Source organism: Taudactylus pleione, unplaced genomic scaffold (genome assembly GCF_031769625.1).
Source record: "Taudactylus pleione unplaced genomic scaffold, aTauple2 ptg000227l, whole genome shotgun sequence".
Classification (NCBI taxonomy): Eukaryota; Metazoa; Chordata; class Amphibia; order Anura; family Myobatrachidae; genus Taudactylus; species Taudactylus pleione.
Window position 1 is genome coordinate 1,107,585 of NW_028284629.1, and position 24,016 is coordinate 1,131,600.

Sequence of the window (24,016 nt, forward strand, 5' to 3'; positions counted from 1 at the left end):
GCCAGCCGCAGATGTCGCCGGCATACACTGTGAGAGAAATCTCACAGTGTATAGCCCGACATCTGCGCTCCGCCCCCGGGGGAGGAGACATTTCCCTGTTCCTTCCGTAGGAAGGAACACAGGAAATGTCTGTCTGTCGGCTGCGCTGGGCATACACTGCCCGATGCGGCCGACAGTTTCCCGGGTAAATATCGCATATTTAACCCTCGGTCGCCCGCACACACGCTACAATTATCGCGGCGATCCGCTGATATCAGGCGGATCGTCCCGATAATTGCAGCATGTATGGCCAGCATTAAAAAGAAAGCAAACTGCACATTCATCGACAGTATAAATATTTAGCAGACTGGGCTCTGTACCAGTGAAATATATAAATTCTGATCTGACTGAAGCCCTTTTTTACACATTTGAGTGATACATTGATAATGACGACAGTGACATGACAATGCAAGTGACTAATATGGCTGTAATATATACAACTTTTTATTAAATGTAGGTCTATACAAAATAGAGTTGGGAGATATAAAACTTACACAATGTTTGTCAATCATGCGGCAAGCCATTCTACATCTCACATTTTGCACAGAGAAAACAAAACCAATTCTGTTCATACCTCATCGGAAACTTTAAACCTTCGCAAAAGAGCAACTACTTTTTGCTTGAAGTTCTGTTGCTGTAAGGAAAAGACATGGCATTCATACTTACGCCACTACCAGTTACACCATTTAGTTGTATTATTTTTTAATATGTTGTTTCACTAAAGTTTTTCAAAAAAGCAACAACAAACTAAAGAGTCAAACCAGGGGTTTCTTAATGACAGCTATAAACAGAAGCAATGAGTGATAGTAGTATTATAGCATTAGTTCTACTAAAAAAAAAAGAAAAAGATGCATTTCTGTGTGGGGCCACGCGTTCTCCCTTTGTTAAATAAAAGTCATATGCAGAGTCAGATTAAACCACCTTTTATAAAAAAGATATATATACACAAACATGTTTTTGGACTGTTCAGTAAAACTTGCCAAGAAATGAGAAAGAGCCAATAATATGTATTAACCAAACTATCCAGTTGCGGCCAGTGACAATCTGGCAGCGCACATCATGCACAGTTGAGCCCTAGATATATGTAGAGCTCATTTTAGGACATAATTTATCATAGGCTGGATATCATTTGATGTACATCATTTGTAAGATGAATCAACACGTTTGGGATATGTAAAAGAGCCATGAGCACCTCCAAGGACTCAACATGATGCGTGACATATACTGTGCTAAAATACATGACATCATACATGACACATTATTTAGATTTTTCCAAATTTCCAATGCACTTATTTACAGTGGATCCAGAGAACAATGAACGGCTTCATTTTCATTTCTGGATATTCTCTCCAGCCAATGACCGAGCAACAAAACACAGTCCTCACCCACACTCCCCAGAAGTCGCAGTGACTTATGTTCGAGTGTGTCTTCTTACCACATCATACATCAGCATTATCTGTGCATTATAGAGAAGTCCATGTTCTTATACTATAGGTGATGTTAGAAAGTGCTAAAATTGTCAGCATGTGCCTCACCAATTCTCAATCACACACTTGTGTCGATCCTAATGAAATACGCCAAGTTTGATTATGATGTCTAACTACACTTAGAAGCAAAGTGCACTATAGAAAGCATAATGCAAGTGCTGGGAAACAGAATTAAATATCTGAGTATTTTCCACATCAATTAATCCTGGCCTAAAAGGAATAAACACAGTAGTGATGCATAGTGGGATGACAAGTACAGAGCTCCTTTTCAATACCGCCAACTTAAAACACAAACAAAACTAGTCCTATTTAGAGAGGTAACAAATCAGTGTAGATGAGTAAAATATATAAACTTTATTAAATGATGATTGACAAAGTTCTGAGGGAGAGCTAATCCTATCTCCCCCTGGGGGTGCCTAAACTTTACCCCCCACCCCCATCCCCGGGGACATCTGCGTCGGCAGTCTGCCGGGCGGCGGGATTCCAGCGTCTGTATTTCGGCAATTTAACTACATCCCCATGCATCTGCAGAATGAAGCAGCAGCCGAGATCTGATATCACAGGAGTAGCGTGTTCACAAAGTCAGCGGCCAAGCTGCTATCAGCATATCCGGCAGCGTTCTCTGTGTGCACCAAAGGCAAACAGACAAGCCACAGACCAGGTCTATTACACAGGTCTAACCAGCACTGATTAAGGAAACAACGGTTTCCCCCTAATCATCTCCTATACACTGGACAGTGAACTGGGTAATTGTATTTGTTGATTCAATGCTATAAAACCAGCTATACTGAGTTATACCCTATTGCAGCTAATATTCCAGCTATATAACTGTGGAAATACAAGTTTCTATGTTTATATATAAATAATTGTCATGTTATTGAACATAAGTATATTGTGGTTTCTCAACAGGCGGATTAACCTAAATGTAAGGAATCAATTTAATAATTTTTATATATTTTACTCAAATACACTAATTTAATACTGTGATCAATTTAGGTGCAGCCTATTTTCTATATTTTTTCTAATTCTGATCTAATGGCAAAATAGTAACTGGCTTTTATGGACTTTTATATATCTATCAGCATCAGGAATCTATGGCAGCTTTATATTTTCTATTAGGAGAGATGATCTGAAGAGACTGATACCAAATTAAATTACTACATTATGATTATTTTAGTTCTGAACAGGGACCGAGCCTGGCATTAAGAGCGGAGTTCCATAGCATGTTGCACAAATGCCATTAATGTGTGGCCAAGTTTGGCAGATGCACAGTTCTGTAAAAGCTTTAGCTATGTAATTGACTCATCTTTTAGTTAGCGGCTGCCATGGCTATCACAGCCACAGACAAGTGAGCCTGTCATAGAGAACAGTACGAACAAGTAATTCAAACAAATTGAGGAGTAGTTTCATTTAGATTGGCCACTTATAATGCTATTGGCAGCAATATATGTACAATGAGAAGTGTGAAGGTTTTTTAACTTTTAAAACTGAAATCAGATTAACAACAACACAAATATAAGATCGACCATCAGGCTAGCCACTTATGGGGAAGACTAAAAGTACGGAGGCCCACATTAACAATAAAGGTTTCCAAACTGAACTACAAAACATTTTAAAATGATTATGAAAAGTATTACAATGTTATTTATAGTATTAGTTTAAAGTGGACCTGTCACATGCATATAAAAACAAATTATTATCCGAAATGGCAGCTGGTGAGCCACAGAACGATGAAGAATTTATACCTTTGTTCCTTAATCAAGTTTTTAATTCTAAAACTGCACTGGTAATACATAGTCTGGCAGCGTGTATGGGTACAACAGGTTTTTATACGCCTGCCCTTACTAGTAGTGCAATTCTCCTCTACAGTAGCAGCACTTACGCCCCAAGCGTAGAATATGTACAAGAGCCAGGTTCAGGTTTCAAAGGAGGTAGGGCTGATTAAGATGGGCATTTTCTGAAGAAATAAATCAGTTATCTATTGAAGACTGGAAATCTATGCCTGGAATGGCGATATATCAAGGGAGTGCATAAACCGGACTCGTGAACAATGTTTTATACTGAGGAATTTTAACTAGAGGATGACATGGTTTATTTTGATAGAGTAAATAGGGCAAGGTTATATCTATATTAATGGTACTGCACTCTAAGAGGTATATTTACTAAAGTGCAGGTTTTTAGAAGTGGAGTTGTTGCCCATAGCAACCAATCATATTCTCACTATTATCTTCTAGAAGGTGCTAGATAAATGTGAAGTAGAATCTGAATGGTTGCTATGGGCAACATCTCCACTTCTAATATCTGAACTTTACTAGTTGTATCCCTAAAACTTGAAAATGCTGACAAAGCTGGACATGTCCACTCTAAGGCAGGTTAATCAGTTAATTAAAAGTAATAAATAGTATAAAGCATAATTTCTACCCATTATTTACCCCACAACCCTTCCAAGTTAGTAAAAGTAATATCCACCGACCCGGGTTATGGACGTTGTTCTTACTATCGTTCTTCGCTGCTTCTTTGGTTTTCCAACGTCAAATTCATCATCATCCAGGTCCTGCAGAAAATTATCAGGAGCAGACAGAACACAAGATCAGAAAAGAGAAAGGAAGAACACTAACACTACTCAGTAAAAACACTGGTCAAAAAAGTTGCTAAAGAAAACAATGGCAACTCGTCCCCTTTACAGCTAATAGGATTGAGCCCATAAATTCAAAATATATTGTATGCGAGATAGAGTTAATGAAAAAAGGATATGAACAGCTTGGATACAAATCTCACTACATTTGTACCAATGACAACGTGACAGAATTTATACATAGAGATTCACATCAAGAAATTAGTCCTCTACTGATTTATGTATTACAACTCCCCCTTCCTTGTCAGCTGGCTTTATAATAATCGTCTTATCTAAAGATAGAATTCCAGGACAGAACTGCACTGAGGAATCTAACTTATGATATTTTGGTTTCTTATTTTGTTCACATAGGGCCCTAAATTGAGCCAATATATCCTTGAAAAGGCGGGTATGCAACGTTTCTTAAATTTTACAGGGAAAGAATTGTGCTTTTTTTAATTGAATTTAGGGCCTGATTCAGACCTGCTCGCTATGATCCAAACTCTCGCTGCTGCTGATGGTATGCAGTGTGTATGCATTGTTTATGTGCATGTGCATACCTTAGCTAAAGTTCACACTGCATTCGCTCGCTGCGCATTGACAGCCCAGCAGAGTGAGTGACAGAGGAAGTCGATTGTAGGTGGTAACAGGGGCTGGCCATTAAAAACGGGGGAGTGGTGCAAACGCAGGCGTGTCTGAGCATCTCAACGGCATTTTAGAGGTGTGCATAATTATAAGACAGCATCATAGCACACGTCACCAGGCTTGTATTTACACTGGAGTGCTCGCAGTAGGATATGGTCAACCTCAAGCACTGCTATAGCATGCGATGTACCGATGGTTGCATACACTTCCTGGACATGATGTGCACAAGTGGGCGTCTTAAAACAGGCTGGTGGGTGTCTGCATACACTATGTGATCGCTCTCTAAGAAATACTGGGCATGCTAATGCATTGCTGTGCGATAGCACTGCCTACGCAATTTGCATACACATCGTGCGAGCAGCTCTGAATCAGGCCCTTATTTCCCAATGATCTATTGTGGTCATAAATATGGATGGTGTTATTTGTTCGCCCCTCTATTCCACTTTCTGCTAAAAGTTCTGTAAAAGGTGCCTATCCACTAGACGATTAAAATGAGCGATTGAACAATAACGATATCGTTCGATAATAGTTTGCAGATTGTTTAAAAAAATTGGTCTTTTAGACATCTATCATTGGGCAAACATACTGGTCAACCTGACGATAACTTCAGGTTCAGCATGTTTGCAGATGATTGATTGCGCCTACACTGAGCAACTGCTCATTCAGTGCAGGCTCATCACAGACTGACAAACGACTGCACGATGTCATAATCGTGCAGTCATCTGCCTGTCTTCTAGTGGATAGGCACAATTAGTTGTAAGAATCCATCCCTAACATCTTCATGTATCAAAATTGGTACACCCAATTCTTTTTTGGCTTTCATGGTCTTATATGTAAAAAAGGTTTAATCTTGGCTAACAGGTTTTAAGTAAGGCTGAATTACTATTGCTGTCTAAAGGCATAAACTTTGCCCCCTCATCGGGTCCAAATTTTTTTGAACTATAGGTTGAGTTCTATAGATATGTAAGAGCTTTAAGCCCAAAATGTTAATTTCCTTTTTTGTATGTTCTTCTGCTTATTCCGCCTCTTTGTCCTACCTCCCATGGTGCCTCTAAAGGCCCCCATACACGGGGGCGTTTAGATATGCATCTTGCGACGCGACGGCCGATCCCACACACGGAGCGATCCGCTGCCCTATATGCCAGCACCCCCTCCCCGACCCGCATAGCGCTGCATGGGATCATACATCGCATCTCCAGATCAAGTGACCTGGAGGTGCGATGTACAACCCCACAGGAGTGTGCACTGGCCGATATCATGCCCACACACGGTACGATATAGCTGCTATTTCGCACCGTGTATGGGGGCCATAAATCTAGGTTATTTCCTCACTTTGGAGTGTCTAATTACAGAGGTGCGCATATATTGTGAGACAGGGGGATCTTTTCTCTTCCATAATTTGGGGCCTCTTCTCTTTTCCTCCAAAAAGGAGTATGCTGCATTTGAGATTGTTGTTCTTTATTAGAATGATATTGTTTTGGGTCTTGCTCATGAGAGACTGGGCTTGATGCACTCTTGACCGCAATTGCATCCCAAATCAAATTCTATAAAAAATACATCATTGCAACCATATCTAACCAACGTAATATACGTGCAGTATGGCAGCAGAGGCATCATACTAAAAGCATAGAACTGTTAAGCTGGATACACACCGGACATTTATATATGCGCAGATAATGGTTGGTCATACACACTGAACAACCATCTTTTTTCCTACCCGTGGGTCCCGCTGGGCGGGGGTTGAAACCTCCTCCCCTGGCCTCTGCTGCAAGTGCACGGGCAGTCAGCTGACCGCCCGTACACACAGCACGATGGACATATATATCTGCAGACATATCTTCCATTGGCTATGCAGCAGAGCCGATGCGATATCTCTGGGAACGACGTTGGTTACAGACATATTGCTGGTACACACTGGCTGACGGGCACCCAATATATCGGCCGATCTATTGATCGGCCAATTTATCTGCCAGTGTGTACCCGGCATTAGAGACACAGTCCAGGCAATTTAATAACAAGCTTTACACACACAGGTGAGTGTTATGGGTAATAACAGTCCCAATATTCCCTAACTAGAAGGATCAGTACTAAGCGAGTAGTAGGTGTCAGGATGCGGCCTGGGATCGGCCGCTACTCACCTTTGCGTCGGCATCCTTGGACTTAGGTGTCCAGTCGCTGGGAGTGGAAGTTGAGTGGTGTCTGAGTATTCTCCCCAGGGTCTACTAGGGCTTCCGTGCATGTGTCCTGGTTTCCGGGGTGCTGGGCATCAGGGTGCTGGATATGGGTGCAGCCATGTTGGTCCATATCACCTGACTAGTCTCTCCCAATGGTAGTCCTGTGGTCACTCAGCTGATCCTCTGATCAGCTACCCAGGGGTATTTAAGTCTGACTCCAGGAACAGGAAACTGCTGCTCAACTTCCCTGTTCCAGTGACTTCTGATACTCACCAGGTGTCACTTGTGCCATTTCCTTTGGAGTGTTGCTTCAGCCTACACACAGTTCTCCAGTATTTATTGTATTAGCTCCCATGCTAATTCTCAGTCGGACTTTAGTTCTCTCACAGAAGTCCAGTGTTTTATGTCTTTCCTGTGTAGGTAGCTCTTCTGCAGCTTCCCTGTGTTACTAAGATGTCAGGTTTCCTGCTAATTTCTAGTTAGCTCTCAGCTGGATCTATAGCAATCCCCAGTACATGCATGTGTCCACTTCTCTCTGTCTCTCTCTGTGCAAATCAGCACCTGAATCTGTAGCAGTTCCCAGTACATTTTCCTGTGTTCTCAAGCAAACCTGCGATTAGGATCTTCATTCTCCGTTCATCAACAGTGTGCAAGTATTCCGTTTCTCACCAGTGTTCAAGTATTTAGTTCAAATCCAGTGTTCAAGTGTTCAGTGCATCTCCAGTCTTCAAGTATTCTGTGCTTCTCCAGTGTTTAAGTATTTAGTTAATCTCCAATATTCAAGTTTTTTTAGTTCATCTCCAGTGTTCAAGTATTAATTTATATACAAATTCATTTAATATAGTTCCGTTCTTTCTGCCACTCCCAGGTACCTGTCCAGAGGGCCGCGACCCGCCCACTTGGTGCAGCGAAACCCAAATCCCGACTGGAGGGGTCACTGGTGAAGACCACCAAGTGGCTTAGACTCCGTGCCTTGCACAATGCACCTCCTAAAGATGTTTCAGTCTCCCCAGTGATCATCACAGTGACTTTTACTTTACAGAACTCGTTACAGAGCACAGATAGAAGAAAACAACTTGTTGCCCCAATGACTCAAAATGTTGGAACTAAACGAGCACTGTTAAGGCTCAAGAGTGCGAATTCAAATTATTCCGTAATCCATAAACAGTTTATAGGATTATTTGTTTCTGCTATCTAATGTTTGAAAAATTAAAAAATAGAAGCGGTCATTAGTATCAGGTTTTGTTTTATTAGTAACGGAATTATTTATTTTTCCAAAAAAGGAATTTACCACTTTTAGGCCAACCCCCTAACTGCAAAACAAGCTTATGCTGTGTCACCTGGACGATCCCAATAAACCAAGTGACCAATTTGGTAAGTATACATACTCACCAATCGGCCGCTCGATATGTCTAGCCAGTCATCACAATTGGGTAAGCATTTAAGTTTGCCCGCCCAACTGTGAGGTCATTGTCAGCGGCTCCTGCGGCCATCTTAACGGGTCAGTTGGTCAATCATCTGAATACACTGTCAGTTGCGCACGATATATCGCATCTGCCTGTGCTGTACGGTCGACATTATAAACTGTGATCGCAAAATATGCACTATAGTGCATATTTAAGCACTACAGGCACTAAAGGGACCCAGTTTTAACTGTTGGTTTGAGAGGCGTGTCAGAAAAAAGACTATAAATGAGCCTCATAACATTAATATAGTTTGGCAGGTTCCCGCAATTTGTCACACATCCCCTGTGATGCAGCACACTTACTTGGGCATAGACCGCCTGTAATGAAGCACACATGCTCTGTAATGTAGCAAACATCTCCAATAAATAGGCACATTTCCTGCAATTCATTACTCATCCTTGGGTACACAGCCACTCTCATGTAGCCATCAGTGCGCTGGAAGGCAGAGCCCATTTTGTTGTAACACGCACCGTCCTACCATTTACTATTTCTCCAAAATGTTTTCTCCATAGTGGGTAAAGAGTGATGACATCATTGCTGTGTTGCACCAACCTGACCCAACCTCAGGGAGATTTCTAGACTCTACAGGGTGTCATGGAGATAATCACTATTACAGGGAGTCATGCAGGGAGAGTTGGCGAGTATAATATACACTGGAACTATGGTATGTCAACTGCTGTTAGATGCGGGTTACAGGATGTAGTCATAATACAGACAGTTGGGATGCTCGCTCCAGATTCCCGTCACCTGTCAGAATCCCGGCGCCGGCATCCCGATGGCAAGTATTGGGGTTAGGGATAAGGGTTATGGTTATGCACTAGGGAGGGCGGGTCAGAGTTAGGCACCGGGGGGGAGGGTTAAGGTTAGGCACTAGGTGGGTAAGGTTAGGTTTAGGCCGCGGGGGGAGGGTTAGGTTTAGGCTGCGGGGATGAAGTGTTAAGGGTAGGGTTAGGATACTTACCGATATCCTAACCTTGTCGGTATGCCGGCACCGGGATTGTGACCGTCGGGTTCCCGAGCGCTGGCATCACGTACCCAACGCACGGGTTACCCTTAATTACATACTCCATTATTCAAAGTAAATTATAAAATTTAAGAAATGTAAATAAACTGGCCCTACAACTTACCTTTTATAAAGTACACATTTGGTATCCCTATAGTCCGGTTAGCTAACTACATATGTACCAACTGGGTCAATGTTACTATGGGAACAATTTTGGATATTTAATTTTTTTATCCCATTTCTCCTGGTAGAATCTACTTGGGCAAATATAAAAATGTAACAAAAAAAATATACTAGGGTTAAGTCAAATAGTAAAACAAAATACTCTTCACATATCAATAGCAAAACACTAAAATTATGTCTGGTAAGAAAAGTAAAGAAAAATGCCCTCATCCAGAAATGTGTGTGATGGGTTCATCTTGTTAATAGATTTGGCAAGTATCACTGCACCTGGCCTTGCACAGCATCATCACTGGCTTCTTGTTCTGAAGAAAAGCTCTCATATTCTTCCTCAGAATAATTATCTGAAAAAAACATTAAAATCGTAAAGTTACTTTTACTACAGAGACAGATCTTTAATGAAAAATACGTACTCAATCGAGAAAAAAAAAATTAGCAGCAGCCGCCTATACCAAGAAAGAGTTTATGGAGATATGAAAAACATTAACTGCACAAAGGCTTGAAAGCTTTTATCTCGATTATTTATTTTATGTGACGTTGTTACACTGCATTTCCAAACAATGTATAGCATCACATATGAGCTTGGACTCCTGTGGTAAACCTAGTACAGGAAATTATAGAGATTCTGAACATTACAAATCCCTGCAAATACCGCTCCCTAGGATTTAATGGAGACTTATCTTTCGATTTAGGATGAAAAAAAAAAAAAAATGGTGTGTGTGATGTCTTCCCTACAAATTGATCATTAACACTAGACTGGTAGTAGGGTGGCAAATAGCATGGGATCCCCCCTTCCAATTTTTTTCTAACCAGCACTAGTCTTTACCAGATAGGTCTGGTGGCACAATAGCAGGGAGACCAGGGGTGTGAAGTCCCCCCACCATAGTGTCAACCAGCCCTAGGCCAGTCAGCACAGTGGTAATATCTAGGAAAGCCAGAGCCTTCAAAATAAGCTGCCCCTTCCAGCCTTGTGCTGAGAGTACTAGTGCCATTCCCCACATCCTCTGGTCAGTGTGTGTTATTATTAAATATGATTAAATAATAGATATATTGGAATTTACTGGCACACTTCAAATTTCAGCTAGCCCTGTCATGCCCAATTTAAACGCTGCCAGCGAACATAGGCCTTGGAAAACCACAAATATGTCCTGGTAGACAGGACCTGCTGCTACTTTTAGTGCACCTGTTAAAACAAAAATAAAAAAAAGTGACACGACTTGAAAAAAAAAAAAAAAAAAAGTTTATTTTGAAAAAACTCCCCCACAGTCCTCGTTCCCAACTTTATTACTTATCCATAGGAAGGAGTCCTCTTCAAGCCAAGTAGGCATCAATGAACTTGAAATACAAAAAAAATATTATAACATATTATGTTTCCTATAGGGTGCCAATGACTAGCTACAAGCAGTTACCCCATAAAAATCAATGGAAGCAGATGTACTCTGACCACTTAGAGCATTCTGACTGGATTTTGTAAATAATTAAAATAGGGATTATGGATGAGGGAAATTTTTATAAATTAAGAAAATATATATATATTTTTGTTTTTTAATGTGTCTGAGTTCGGTCGTATTTTAGTTTTATATTTTTTTTTACAGTTACACTGCAGGTCCCACCAGGTCTGTCTGCCAGAACAGCTGGCACTTGTGGTTATCCAAGTGTCAGCATGGACATGGCAAGGCTAGCGAGACCTGTAGTGCGCCAGTAAATAATAATATTATTTCTAATTTTAAAAGGTAACATTTCTTTTCTTTGCCACGCAGGTATTTAACCCTCCGATCGGACCACATGTGTGGCAGTGTCTAATGAACAGTGCATAGTGTGTTATGAATTTTCATATTTGTACATTCATTTTATATGTGCAAAAAATCAAGCTACAGAATGGTAGAGCAAAGCTGGCAGATTAGTTTGGCAATAAAAGGTTAACCTGTGGATTTGATCTTCTGGCTGGTATTCATGGCACTGTCTTCATGATCAATAGGCTGGCTAGAGAGGGAAAATATCCATATCTCTGCTACCTTAGCAGATGCTTCCTTCATGTTAGTAAAGAGACTTAAAATTTGGCTTCCTTCAGACGGATGCTGCATAACCTGAAATAAAAAAAATAATAAAAACTGAAAATAATCATATTTAATATTATCTACACAAACCATTTCTCCTAACATGAAGAACAGCAAACTAACCGCAGCCTTCACCGTGTAATCACAGATAAAGGAAACCACACACTCTTATTTTCAACACTACACTATATCAGGCTGTAGAATTCCTTTAACAAGTTGGACAAAACTACAACAAATCTGTAGTTGGCCATTCCAAGAACAGGTGACTTCAGGTAGTTGGATCATTGAAGATGTTGCAGAACCTTTAACCATCAAATTGTGAATTTATATAAAGAATAAAGGTGAGATGGACTCCATATGTAGACCTCAAGCTTAGTTCTGCCACTGACTTCCATCAGTTGTATCATTAAAGCTGCAATTATTATTTACATACATTAAGAGGGAATCAGCCACGATAAGCCGCTTTTACGCGATAAACTGTTTATCGTGCAAACTTGCACTTATCTTGCAATCCAATTAGCCTCGACTTTTTGCGGGTGCGAATTCTCCATACCATTTGCAGCTAAAAGTTTTTCACCACCTCCTTGGCAGGTGAAAAATTGTGAAAAATGTTGGGATTTAGGCCCTGATTCAGGGAAGGGAAACGCCTCCGTCTGGGCAACCACCCCCCCGACCCGCCCACCAAAGGGGGCGTGCTGCCACTCAACATCGACAGCACGCCCTCTTTGGTGCGAGACCCGGAGCGACGGATTGCCTGTCGCTATCCGGGTCTCGCGCATGCGCACGACGGAGCCGGCTCCGTCGTGTGCATGCGCTCAGGGCCACCATCGACCCGGTTGCAGGGCGCTCAGCGCTCGCGACCGGGCCTGAATAAGGCCCTTAGTTCAGAACCACTGGGACACCCTCCTTAATGACAAGTTAGGGAAAAAATATTTTTTTATTAGCTTAATTTGGCCAGAATGACGTAATTTTTTTGGTGAAAATGTACAGAGTGCTGGAAAATAGGATTTTTGGTCGAATTAACGTTGAATCCTTTTCTCTTAAGCAGGCTGGGGAACACTGGACCATGGGATTGTAGGTTAGGGCTGGAGCTGGCACTTAACGAAACTGTAGCTTTAAACCCTAAACTCCTCCCCCCTGAAATCCCACAATTCCAGTACTTCTTTAAAAAAGTCCGGAGAGGAGTAGCAGGAACTCTGTGAAACGGTTTAGAACAACCAAACAAACCAATAGGGAAAAAGGCATTTAAGAACCAAAACCTCACACGAAGGATTCAATGGTAAGTTAACCATAAACACTATTTTCTTTTGCAGCAAGGCCTGGGAACACTGGACAATGGGACGTTCAAAAGCCGCCCCAGGGGAGGAACACACGGGTTGCCTAACCGGAGAACTGTACGCCCAAAGTGGGTGCTGCCGGAGGCAAAAACACGTGAAACCTAAAAAAAAGCAAACATGCTGACAGGAGACTAGAAAGCCGCACGATGGACCCAATGATCGCGGTGAGTGACAAAATATGTGGGTCCCAGGGACCCACCACTTTAAAAAAACATGGGGTCCTACCTGACCATTTCTGGGTTCCATCATAATTTATGCTTTAGAGCTCCCCATATGCCTCTCAGACCTCTCCACATGCTACCACACATCCCCACATGCCCCTAAAATGCCCATCTGATACACCCAACAGCATCAGATATCCCAACATGCCCCTTAAATGCATGTTTTAATGCCTCCGCGATCTTTCAGGTAATATGACTTGTTTGTTTACAAAACCCATAGTGAATAAGTAGGTTTACCATATCATCCCTTTAAACTGGGACACTCATGGATTACACAGGTTCTGTGGATCATTAAAACCAGGTGAAATCCAGGCATGAAGTCAGCCAGTCACAGAACATTTGTAATTAATTCATGAGTGTCCAGTTTTAAAGTGATAGTATGGTTAGTCTATGAATAACGCTTTAGGTAATAATAGGCATATTTATCAAAGGATAAATGCCCGGTCTTTACACATTATGCCGCACATTAATGCCCTTTACACATTATGCCACACAGCAATGCCCAGCCTTTACACATTATGCCGCACATTAATGCCCTTTACACATTATGCCACACAGCATTGCCTTTTGCACATACCGCACATTAATGCCCTTTAGTCCCCTATGCATTGCCCCCATTAATAGTCCCCCTATGCAGTGCCCCCAGTATTAATCCTCCCTATGCAGTGCCCCCAGTATTAATCCCCCCCATGCAGTGCCCCCAGTATTAATCCCCCCCATGCAGTGCCCCCAGTATTAATCCCCCCATGCAGTGCCCCCAGTATTAATCCCCCCCTATGCAGTGCCCCCAGTATTAATCCCCCCTATGCAGTGCCCCCAGTATTAATCCACCACTACGCAGTGCCCCCAGTATTAATCCCCCCCTATTCAGTGCCCTCAGTAGTAATCCCCACCTACTCAGTGCCCCCAGTATTAATCCCACCCTATGCATTGCCCCCTGTAATGGACCCCCTATGCATTGCCCCCAGTAGTGGCCCACCTATTTGCCCTTTAGTGACCAGGGCCTAATGCCCATGTCACTCACACCTATATGTGTGGCAGATACCTACAATTGTGCCTAATGCCCCCTATGTAGCCCAGGGCTTGTGCCCGCCTATATACCCACAGGCCTATTACCTGAATTTATCCCACGGGCCTAGTGCCCGACAACCCTGGTGGTCTAGGGAGGGGTTAAATACTGGTGGCCCAGCGGCCGCCTACCGGTGCGGTGGAAGAGGCTCCGGGGGGGGGGGGAGTTTTGTTAGTCCTTTTTCTTTCCACCCCCGCCCCTCAGCTTCATTCTTCTGCTGCTGGCCCAACCTGGTCAGCGGCGCCGCCTCTTCCTTTCTTCCTCCTTGATCACGCCATTTTTTGGCCTCTTGTGCGGCCGTCAGAACTGTTGCCGCAACACTCGTCTCCTCGGGAGGTCTTCACTCCTCCACTCCGCCTCCGTACTGAAGATTCCGGCTCAGCGGCGTCTCATAAAAGACGCTGCAAGTGGGCGGGGCTATGATGCAGCTGCCTCCTATTGGCTGATGGACCGCAAGCAGTGTTTGGCTCGCGGCCAGTGCCAAACAACCGCCGCCGCTTCTTGGCTTCCGGGCAGCGAGCTCCACTTAACTTGCGCCCGGAGCCAAGCTTCTCCCGCAGCCACTTTACCGTCGACGCCGCTTACCCGGCGCTGGGAACAAACACAATGTCCCAGCGCCGGACACATCTCCTCTGCCTGCCCCTGCAGCTGTGCCGAGGTTGGGATCAGACACTTGATCCCAGCACGGCTTTCCACAGCAGCAGCCAAAGAGTCTATCTGACTCTCATTGGCTGCTATAACAGACAGCGTTGTGTCTTTCTCTGCAGGGGGGACATGCTATGCTGCGGCCAGCTGTCAGGGATTGGCCACAGCACAGCGCGTCCCCGGGGACCTGGCTACTTTTCAAAAGCGAGTCCCCAGTGCTCAAACCCAGGTAAAATACGCTCTATAGCACGTATTTGCCAACACTGCAGACCTGTGCTGCTAAAGTCCCGCGTCGCGCTGCCCATAACATAGTCACCACCCTATCGGAAAGCACTGACACCTGGTCTGGTGGCGGTCGCCCCACACCAGAAAAGGCTTCAGTGAGGACCGAGCAGATTCAACGCTCAAGGGTCTGCTGAGTCGCTGGCCAAACATGTTCATGTGCGTCATAAATAACCTGCAGAGAACAGTACGTTGCACCAAAGAAGACGCAACCAAGGAAATCTGCAGAGCTCGGCACAACTGGCAAAGCCAGATCATCCCAGTCCCGGGAATTTTCTAAAGAAGGAAGAACCGTAGGAACAATATCCTGGTGTAAGCACAAGGCCAAAACAAGTGTTGGCTGGAACCTAAAACCTGTACGGAAAACAGCCCAATCTTCATGGAAGACAAGAAAAGGCGGCTTGCAAACCCTAAACATGGAACTATGCCGAGGGAATTCACTAGCAATAAGGAAAACCATCTTCCAAGCAACTAACTGAAGATCCCCGGAATGCAACGACTTCCAATAGAGCCTGTGTGAGAGATGGTAGGACTAGATTAAGATTCCACTGCTCCACCCGCAGACGAAACGGTGGCTGAAAACGCAGCACACCTTGGAAAGACGGTTTAGACCCATGGAAAAAAAGTCAAATGCCGCTGGACAGGGTCAAAGCCGATCTAGTCACAAATGAAAGACGGCAACCAGCCTCCAAACCCTCCAGCAGGAAGGCCAAGAAACGTGAGTCATAAAAACGTGAAATGGTTACTCCACAAGAGAAAGATTTTCCAAACTCTGAGGTGAATGCGAGATGGAAACTGTGTCCAGGCTTGTAGCCTGGGATGGAACACCAAGAGAGAAAAATCTGCAGCTTCTCATACTCTGTCACACAAGTCCGGGTAAAAAACAGTCCTTTTTGCAGCAGGTCTGGACAAGGTGAAAGACACCCCCCTAGGAGAATGACTGCGTACAATGACCAGTGTAGTCAGCCTTGAGCCTCTAGGATTACCCTTATTTGGGAAGCCTGAGGGAACCGTGGGGCCAGTGAAAACAGATCCTCTAGATGAAAAATTCCACGGAAAAGCAAAGCATCCACTGCGGAAGCCAGCGTATACCCGCATCACACACAAAACTCTGGAGCCTGGGAGAAACGTGGTTCTGCTGAGGGAGGTCGCCATCCAAACTCCCACTACCGGCATAACCACCACTGAAGTCCGAACAAAAGGTCTCCACCATCGCCGCCGCACTCTTGAATGGATGACATACATATGTCACCGTCAAGACGTTGTTTGACCGACTGTATCCGGCCTGCCGGGGAGGACGGACAGGACCTCCAAGAGTCTGAAAGATGGTTTGGAGCTCGAGCCTAGCGATCCGCCGAGGCGTTGTAAACGGTGCCACAAGGACCTGGAGCCGAAAAAGCTATTTCACAGCACCTCACCCCAGTCGACGCACGGTCATGGTCATAAGGAGCCAATCCAGAAGGACCTGGAGAAGAATGGGAACCCTCCACCAATGGAGAGTGACGGGTGCAAGCGCACAAAATGAGAAACAGAGACTCGAGGAATGTCGAGCAACCCTTCCCAGTATGGAGAAGTACTCTCTGGAATTCCCGTGAGTAGAACCTGGTCCACTGAAATGGCCCTAAGTGGAGACCATCATGCTCAACAACCAAATGTTCTACAAGGTCGACGGTCGAGGCACTGACTGACCCGTTAAGATGAAGTTCGGTAGGGTTCATGCATTGTCCACCATGAGAAAAACACCACTGTAGAGAGGCATCTAAGGCAACCCCCAGAACTGAAGGCGTAGACAAGGGAGACCTTTGAAATGTTTGAACCAAGCGACCTAGGGTGGTCCATAACTATGAAGCCGAAGTATGCTTCCCAAGGAGAACATTCAAAGAGGTCTTAATTATGATACCCTCTTTGCGCAATATGCGTGACAGCACAGACCCAATTATTGTGCAACACACGGAGCCGGGGCTCCACCAAATGGTAGAGCCCGGAACAGACAGGGTCGAATGTACACTGAGGAAGAAGGAGGACTTGCCCAAAACGGACCCTGAATATACGCGTTTCAGATACCTAGCGAGAATTTGTTGGCCTCCGTGCAGTAGATCCCTGATCATAGAGAATTCATGCAAACTGAACTACCCACCCCTTGCTGCTGAAGGCACTAAAGAGACAAGATCATCCGAAATTAGCCAGTTAGCATTCGACTAGGAAGAAGACAGAACCCCAAGTTCCGTTAGTGCGGCAGAACTGGAGCAAAAACTGACAGCTGAGTGAAGCAAGAGCACGGTCCAATGGCACAGTGTTCACTGCTTCATGGGGAAGAGCAATGTTGAAAAACAAAAAAACAATGTCCTGGTAGCGTACCTCAGAGGTCTAGGATGGAACCGTAGTGAAAGATGCCACTGAAGACATCCCTCACCGGTTTTTGAACTGGAGTAACCACCCTACTCCTTGCCAGCAAACTGGGTAGAGCGAGATGGCGAGTGGTACTAGAAGAACATTCCCTGGAAACCGAACCCCTGCCAGGGAAGAACCGGCTTGTGGCAGACTGACCTTCCTAGGACGCACCACTCCGAAAAGTGGAGCGAAAACCTGGAAACATGGACCCCACTGGTAGATACAGCCACTGGAAGACAAGTGTGTTCCCGACCGGTGGGCAATATGGTATCCAGTTCTGGCTAAAAGAGATAGTCCTTACCAAACAGAAGATATTGTCAGAAACAAACTGGTTATGAATGCGCATGTGCAGCATAGAGCCCAAGGGCCTGTTGAGGCAAAACCAGCCGTAGCTGAATCCTGCAAGCTACCTGAGCCCCGTCTTGCATGGCCTCTCACACAGAGTCCGCCGCAAAACTTTCCTGCTAATCCAGCCAGGAATTCCAGGGCGAATCTCCGTACACCCCCTCGATGAATACACCAGCAGTAACCATAGTACACACCACCCATGTCGAGGTACGCCAAGCCCGGATAACGACACCAGAGCACAACCCCAACAGGCCGGAGACATTCAAGGTTTAGCTAGCAGATCCCCAAAGGACGCTGAGCCCCGAACATAAACGGGCATGTGCTGAGATAAACGGCTTCCGCAACAACAACCGTAGAAGGTGCTTCCACTCGGACACGTCATGCGTTGAAGCAAATGTGCGAGGAGACCGCTTAAACCGGCGTCTCCCAAGCCTCTCTGATGAGACCAGAGAGATTTGCTGAAAGGAAAAGAATGATTTTCCGTCGCCAACTCCTGGACAGACCCAGAGTTACAGCTTGGGACCCTATCTAAACCACCTAGAGAGTGGAGCACAGCAGCAATGAGGCGAAGAGGACAGTAGGTCCTCACCATTAAAGACAGCATGCCAAAGGACAGGAACCCATCTTTAATCCTGATGCCACAAAGCACGGAGCCCGAGCTGGACATACCGCCACTAGGAATTTATGCCTTTAAAGGGAAAGAAGCTGGCAACAGAGATTAGGGATTACCCAAGTGTGACCTTGGTTTCTCTGTGAAGCGCAATCAGCTTCACTAGGGTGGATATGGACTTGCTGAGAGCCGAAGCTAATGCAGGTCCCAACCTGGTGGATGCAGCGCACCAGGTGCCTACTACATCATCGGACCCTATACCCATAGGGCACCCGCAGGCAACTGCACGTTACCCGATGCATGAGAGAACACAATGCCCAAAACACAGTAACATCCCCGCATACAAACTCCACACAGTTAGGGCTGTAGCAATAATCCCAGCGTACAAGCTCCACAAAGTTAGGGCTGTATCGGGAATCCCAGCATACCAACTCCATACAGTTAGGACTGTAGAGATAATCCCAGCATATAAACTCCACACAGTTCAGGTTGCATCAGCAATCGAACCCCTAACCGCAGTGCGGTGAGGCAGTAACTCTAACCAGTACGCTGTATGTGCTGCCCATCGCAACCAAAGCCAGCAGGTGTGATTTACTTGAGGCAAATTAGCAGCTAAGACACAGGCAGCTCAGACAGAGGCAGCTCTTAATATATTTATAAGTGTGCAGTAATTGGCCTTCCCAGGGGCAACAGCCAAAGCTGCAGGGGAGACAAGTTGAACTTCCTGTGACGAGCAGCAGTCCCAGAAGTCTGTGGCTGAAGGCAGGGCTCTTAGCCCATGCCGCTGCTGGAGGGGGAGTGCAGCGCAGGAAGCTTCGCCCCCTCCGTCTCCTCGCTCCCCATACCTAGAGTATTTCCCAGTAGTGGGGAAAACTCAGGTCAAGCCCGGCTCCCTCGGGCAGCCTGTTAATGCGCTCGGACCTCATCTGGGAGGGGACCCTGCGCAAAACCCCCGGCAAGATTGCAGCAGATGCAGCACCAGGCTCAGCGCCCCCCCTGCTCCAGGGTTCCACACCTCCTAGTGCTACTCCCCACTCGTGAGGTAAAAGCACTTGGTCTGTTTCTGAATCAGTGAGGAGCGTGCTTCCGCAATGAAGCCGCCCTCTTCAATCCCAAAAAGATGGCGCCGCCATCAGGGACAGCGCTGCCCCCCAGCACCTTCTAAAAGGGTGAGAGCGTGCACTGTCCCCGGGTCCAGGCAGCCTCTCCTAGAGACCAGAGTACTCTGTGAGGCTCCCTCGCCGCAGCTGCATACCGGCAAGCTGTCTAACAGCTCCCGTCGCTGCCAGCACTCTCCCTGTGCGCTACTATAAGCAGCGCACAGCACTTAACTAGAAAGGAAAGAAAAATTTACAAAAGAAAAGTAAAAATGAATAAACTACAGAAGGGCTGCTACCAGTAAAAATGGTGTTCAGCTCCTCAGGCACTTAAAGAACACTGGAATTGTGGGATTGCAAAGGGGGAGGACCTTAGGATTTAAAGCTACAGTTTCATTAAGTGCCAGCTCCAGCCCCAACCTACAATCCCATTGTCCACTGTTCCCCAGCCTTGCTGCAAGAGAAAATGGGTTCATTGATGTGTGACAGATGAATGGGTGTTTTCGAGTTGTATTTGGAAGGTATTTTAAAATGTGTCTATTAATGACAAATAAATATTTATAGGCATTTTAATGCACCCCCAATTTAAAAAGAAAATTTGTTTAGCCAAAAAAACACTAGTTTTTTAACATTATGTCGGTAATACTGGGTTTGGGATGTGCTTCATGGTGGTGGTGGTGTTGTGGGATATAGGGGTTGGACGATGGAGGGGGGAAGGTGTGAGGACAAAAAAAGGAGGGAGGGGGGGAGAGAGAGAGAGAGAGAGACGGGGGGGGTCCAGATGTGGTTGGTGCTGCACCATACAGTAGGGGTACCTGATCCTACAATTGGATAGATATGGTAAGATTGGAGGGTACGTGCGCTCCTTGGTTGTGTGTGTGTATTGGTGGGGAGAGGGAGGAGGGGAAAAAACGGGGGGAGGTTGGGGGGAGCAGATGGCTGTGTGTTGTGGTGGATGTGTTGTTCTAGAACAGAAATACTGGAGGCTGGATGGATGGTGGAAGAAACAAATATGCTTATTTGTATCTGTGTGTGCACATAGGCTGTGGTAGTTGCTCAGTAAGAGGCACAGTGCTCCTGGAGAATAAATGTCTCTTAGATGGCTCGTGGCAGCACACACTGCCCAGTTGTTGGTGATTTGGGGTGACAGGGCGTAACCACAGTGTGGGGAGTGGGGTCAACCCTTTCAGGGGGCTCCTTGACATGCGGTCCTGACTACTGCATGCTTCCCTGCTGGACCTATGGTCGACAGACTTCTGAACTGGGATGCCCTGTTGGAGGTGATCAGGGGTGCTCCCACTTTGCGGCGTCCCGCACTGGTGAGGAGAATGGGTGCTGACCTACCGGTAGGTGCCCAGGTCCGTTGGTGTGGAATCAGTTCTTCTCAAAGTCCAGGTTGATAATCTAGTAGCGCACCTGTGAAATTTATAGCTGCTTCTGTTGTCACTACTCGAAATAGTGTAGAAGTGGTTAATACAAGAAGCGCTTTTTTGGGGGGATTTGTATGTACTAATTACTATTGATACCTGCTGGTCCACAGCTGACCCACAGAAGCCCCATCACTAAGTGCAGTGTAGGTTTCCACATCATAAACTGTATGTATCTGTATATCCGGCTCTGATACTAGCCAGTGCCTCCCCAGCCATTTACCTCACCGCACGTCACTGTTGCAGAATCCTGATTATCGGGAATTTGCGCATGACTCGTTGCTACATCTGCGATCATAATCCATGGAACTGATATACCAACATGGCTGCTTCATCTTTGTATTCTATTCATGATTTCTATATTGTATGCAAATCTAAACCTCTGTATTATGTTAATAGTATCTGTAAAGCGCCTTGAGTCCTATTAGAGAAAAGTGCTATATAAATAAAATCATAATTTTTAATGTATAAATATATGTATAAAATATCTGTACGTACAGGCTGTATACTGGAGAATCACCGTCTGCCTAATGGAAACACTAAAGACTCTGCACAGACAGAACGTTGCCATCACAAAGAATTCACACCCAAGATGCTGCAGCCATCAATATGTATACATAAAAACTAATCATCTATACTACAGACTGTGTTGCACAATTTCATCTGTGTAACCAATACCCCCATATAATACACATTGGAAAAATCAGATTTATCATGATAGGAGAGCAGGGTCTGTTTACTTTGTTCACTTATGGACATTCGTTGTTTCAGTGACAAAAGAAACTGCATCTACACTTGGAGCATAAAGGTATCCAACTCTAAATGAGGCCTATTGTTGTTTTAGACAAATGTCTTATGTAAGTGCAGCAAATAAATGACAAGAGGCCTGTGTCTATATTCCACATCTCCCTACACCAATTCCTCCTTGGCACAATCATTCATGTTGAGACCAGGTGGGAGCACAGTCCTACATCAGGTGGGTGGACAACTTAGAGAGGACACAGTGACTTCAATTGTTAATGTGCAAATGATGAATAGACCTTGAAGAACTACACTGAACATGCAGATCTTACAGAAGTTTTACATTTTACTTGTGCTGGATCCTGTGTGAATAAGTAGAATACAGTATTCTCTGCTTTCTGAAGTGTTCAAACAAAAAATTGTGAATACAAACCAGGACCCACCTCAGCCATGTTAATGCATCCGATAGCTAGAGTCTTGTAACCCAGAATGGTTCGATTTTTATACCTTTTCCTCCTTTGAAGCATTATCTGCAGCTTGTTTCCTTCCCTTTTCAAAAAATGAGGGTACTAGTGATAGAAAAACAAAAGGAAGATTTGCTGACAATATTCATGCATGTGTCCAACTGATACTTAAATATGGCAACACTTTAAAAAAAAAAAAAAAAAATCACGAATCAACGTTATAAAGACATAAATAATCAGGAACTATATCTGATCCATTAAATATAAATGTTGGTGTTCGGTATTATTTGCCTCTACCTTAACATAGCGAAATGTAGGCAAGAGCACCAACCCCCACATGCATTTATCCCCCACTAATGATGTATTATTGTACCCTGCTGTACATGGATGATTGCAGTACATTGGCTCTGACACACTAAGATACATGTGCAAAGATGTAAAATAATAAATTTTCTGTTCACGCCTGAAATATAAGTACTGCTAATTATTACCCCATTCACAATGCAATGGCAATTATACAGGTCAGCAATCCTTCATATAGTTGACTCGCACATGGTATTACTGCAGATAAAGTGCTAATGCCAGTCAAATTATTATTAGTCCAGCTTATAAGCAAGTCTGCTACAAAAAATCTGCCTTGTTCTACTGAAGAGACTAGAAAATACTATATACCGTATTTGAGTGCTTCAAATTCTTTCCCTATCTAATCAGCTGCAGAATGACCAATCTATACATAAGGGCTGCCATGGATCCTGGGAAATATACAGTATATCTGTAGAGTTAACTCCTGAAAGTTATGTGTTCTGCTAAATACCAAGGGCCATATTCAATTGCCGGAGAAAAGTCCCGGACTTTTCGCATGCCGGAATTTTCGCCATCATCGCTAGTTTTGCCTCTGGAAAAGTAACGCGCTCGTCACCGCAATTCACCTTAATTAATTGCAAAGGATGCGAGAACGCATCAAAGCGAAACTGAAATAGGCGAAAAGTCCTGTCAGATTTGCCCAAATAACCCTGACACCCCACAAACGATGCACTGACATGGGGGTTCACTATGGATACCCTCGAATAGCCCTGCTGGAGGTATTTTGTGTGCTTAAATGCTCTCAATTGCTGCTATTTTGCGTCTTTGCACAAGTGGTGAAGAATAGCATTTTGCTGGGTTTTTTTGGCCAAAAATGGTAGTCCCAGCAAATATGGGGTACATGAAAATGGGTGCAAGCATGGTTAATAATCGTTACGGTGCGTTTTTAAAAACCGTAAAAAACGCACCTTCAGCATTATTATTATTTTATTATTACATTTTATTTTTAGGGCGTCACAAGTGGTCCGCAGCGGCGTACATACAGTAAAGTGTACACAGAACATTACATTACAATACAGTAACCAAAATATAAACAGAACACAAGTGACAATTAGCAACACAATTCTCCATACACAGAACAGCTCTGAAGGTGAAGGCTGTCATAGAAGTGCTGTGAGACAGTGGGGAGGAGGACCCTGCTCCTAGGAGCTTACAATCTAGGGGAGAGGGGAAACAGACAGATGACATGAAGCATGAGTCTGTAGAGAGGGACCTGAGTGCAGGAAGTAACCAAGGTAGAGATGGCTGAGGCGGGAGGGACAGTGACCTGGTAACATGGTTATGTGGTGGAAGGGTATGCTTTGGTGAACAGGTGGGTTTTCAGTGCACGTTTGAAGCTCTGCAAGGTTGGGGAGA

General features: G+C 44.6%; 1 protein-coding gene across 11 annotated transcripts in view; it reads right to left on the bottom strand.

Moving 5' to 3' along the window:
- Nucleotides 1-24,016, bottom strand: part of LOC148517069 (phosphofurin acidic cluster sorting protein 2-like) — a 358,464-nt gene that overhangs the window by 198,708 nt on the left and 135,740 nt on the right. For 9 of the 11 annotated variants that reach the window (XM_088479158.1, XM_088479156.1, XM_088479164.1 and 6 more), the window contains exons 4-8: nt 22,277-22,402; nt 11,533-11,695; nt 9,879-9,952; nt 4,000-4,080; nt 614-673 (exon numbers count right to left, since the gene is read on the bottom strand). In XM_088479158.1, coding sequence (XP_088335284.1) covers nt 614-673; nt 4,000-4,080; nt 9,879-9,952; nt 11,533-11,695; nt 22,277-22,402 — 504 coding nt within the window. The remainder of the gene's footprint in view (nt 1-613; nt 674-3,999; nt 4,081-9,878; nt 9,953-11,532; nt 11,696-22,276; nt 22,403-24,016) is intronic. The other 2 variants (XM_088479161.1, XM_088479166.1) reach the window with 1 other exon arrangement.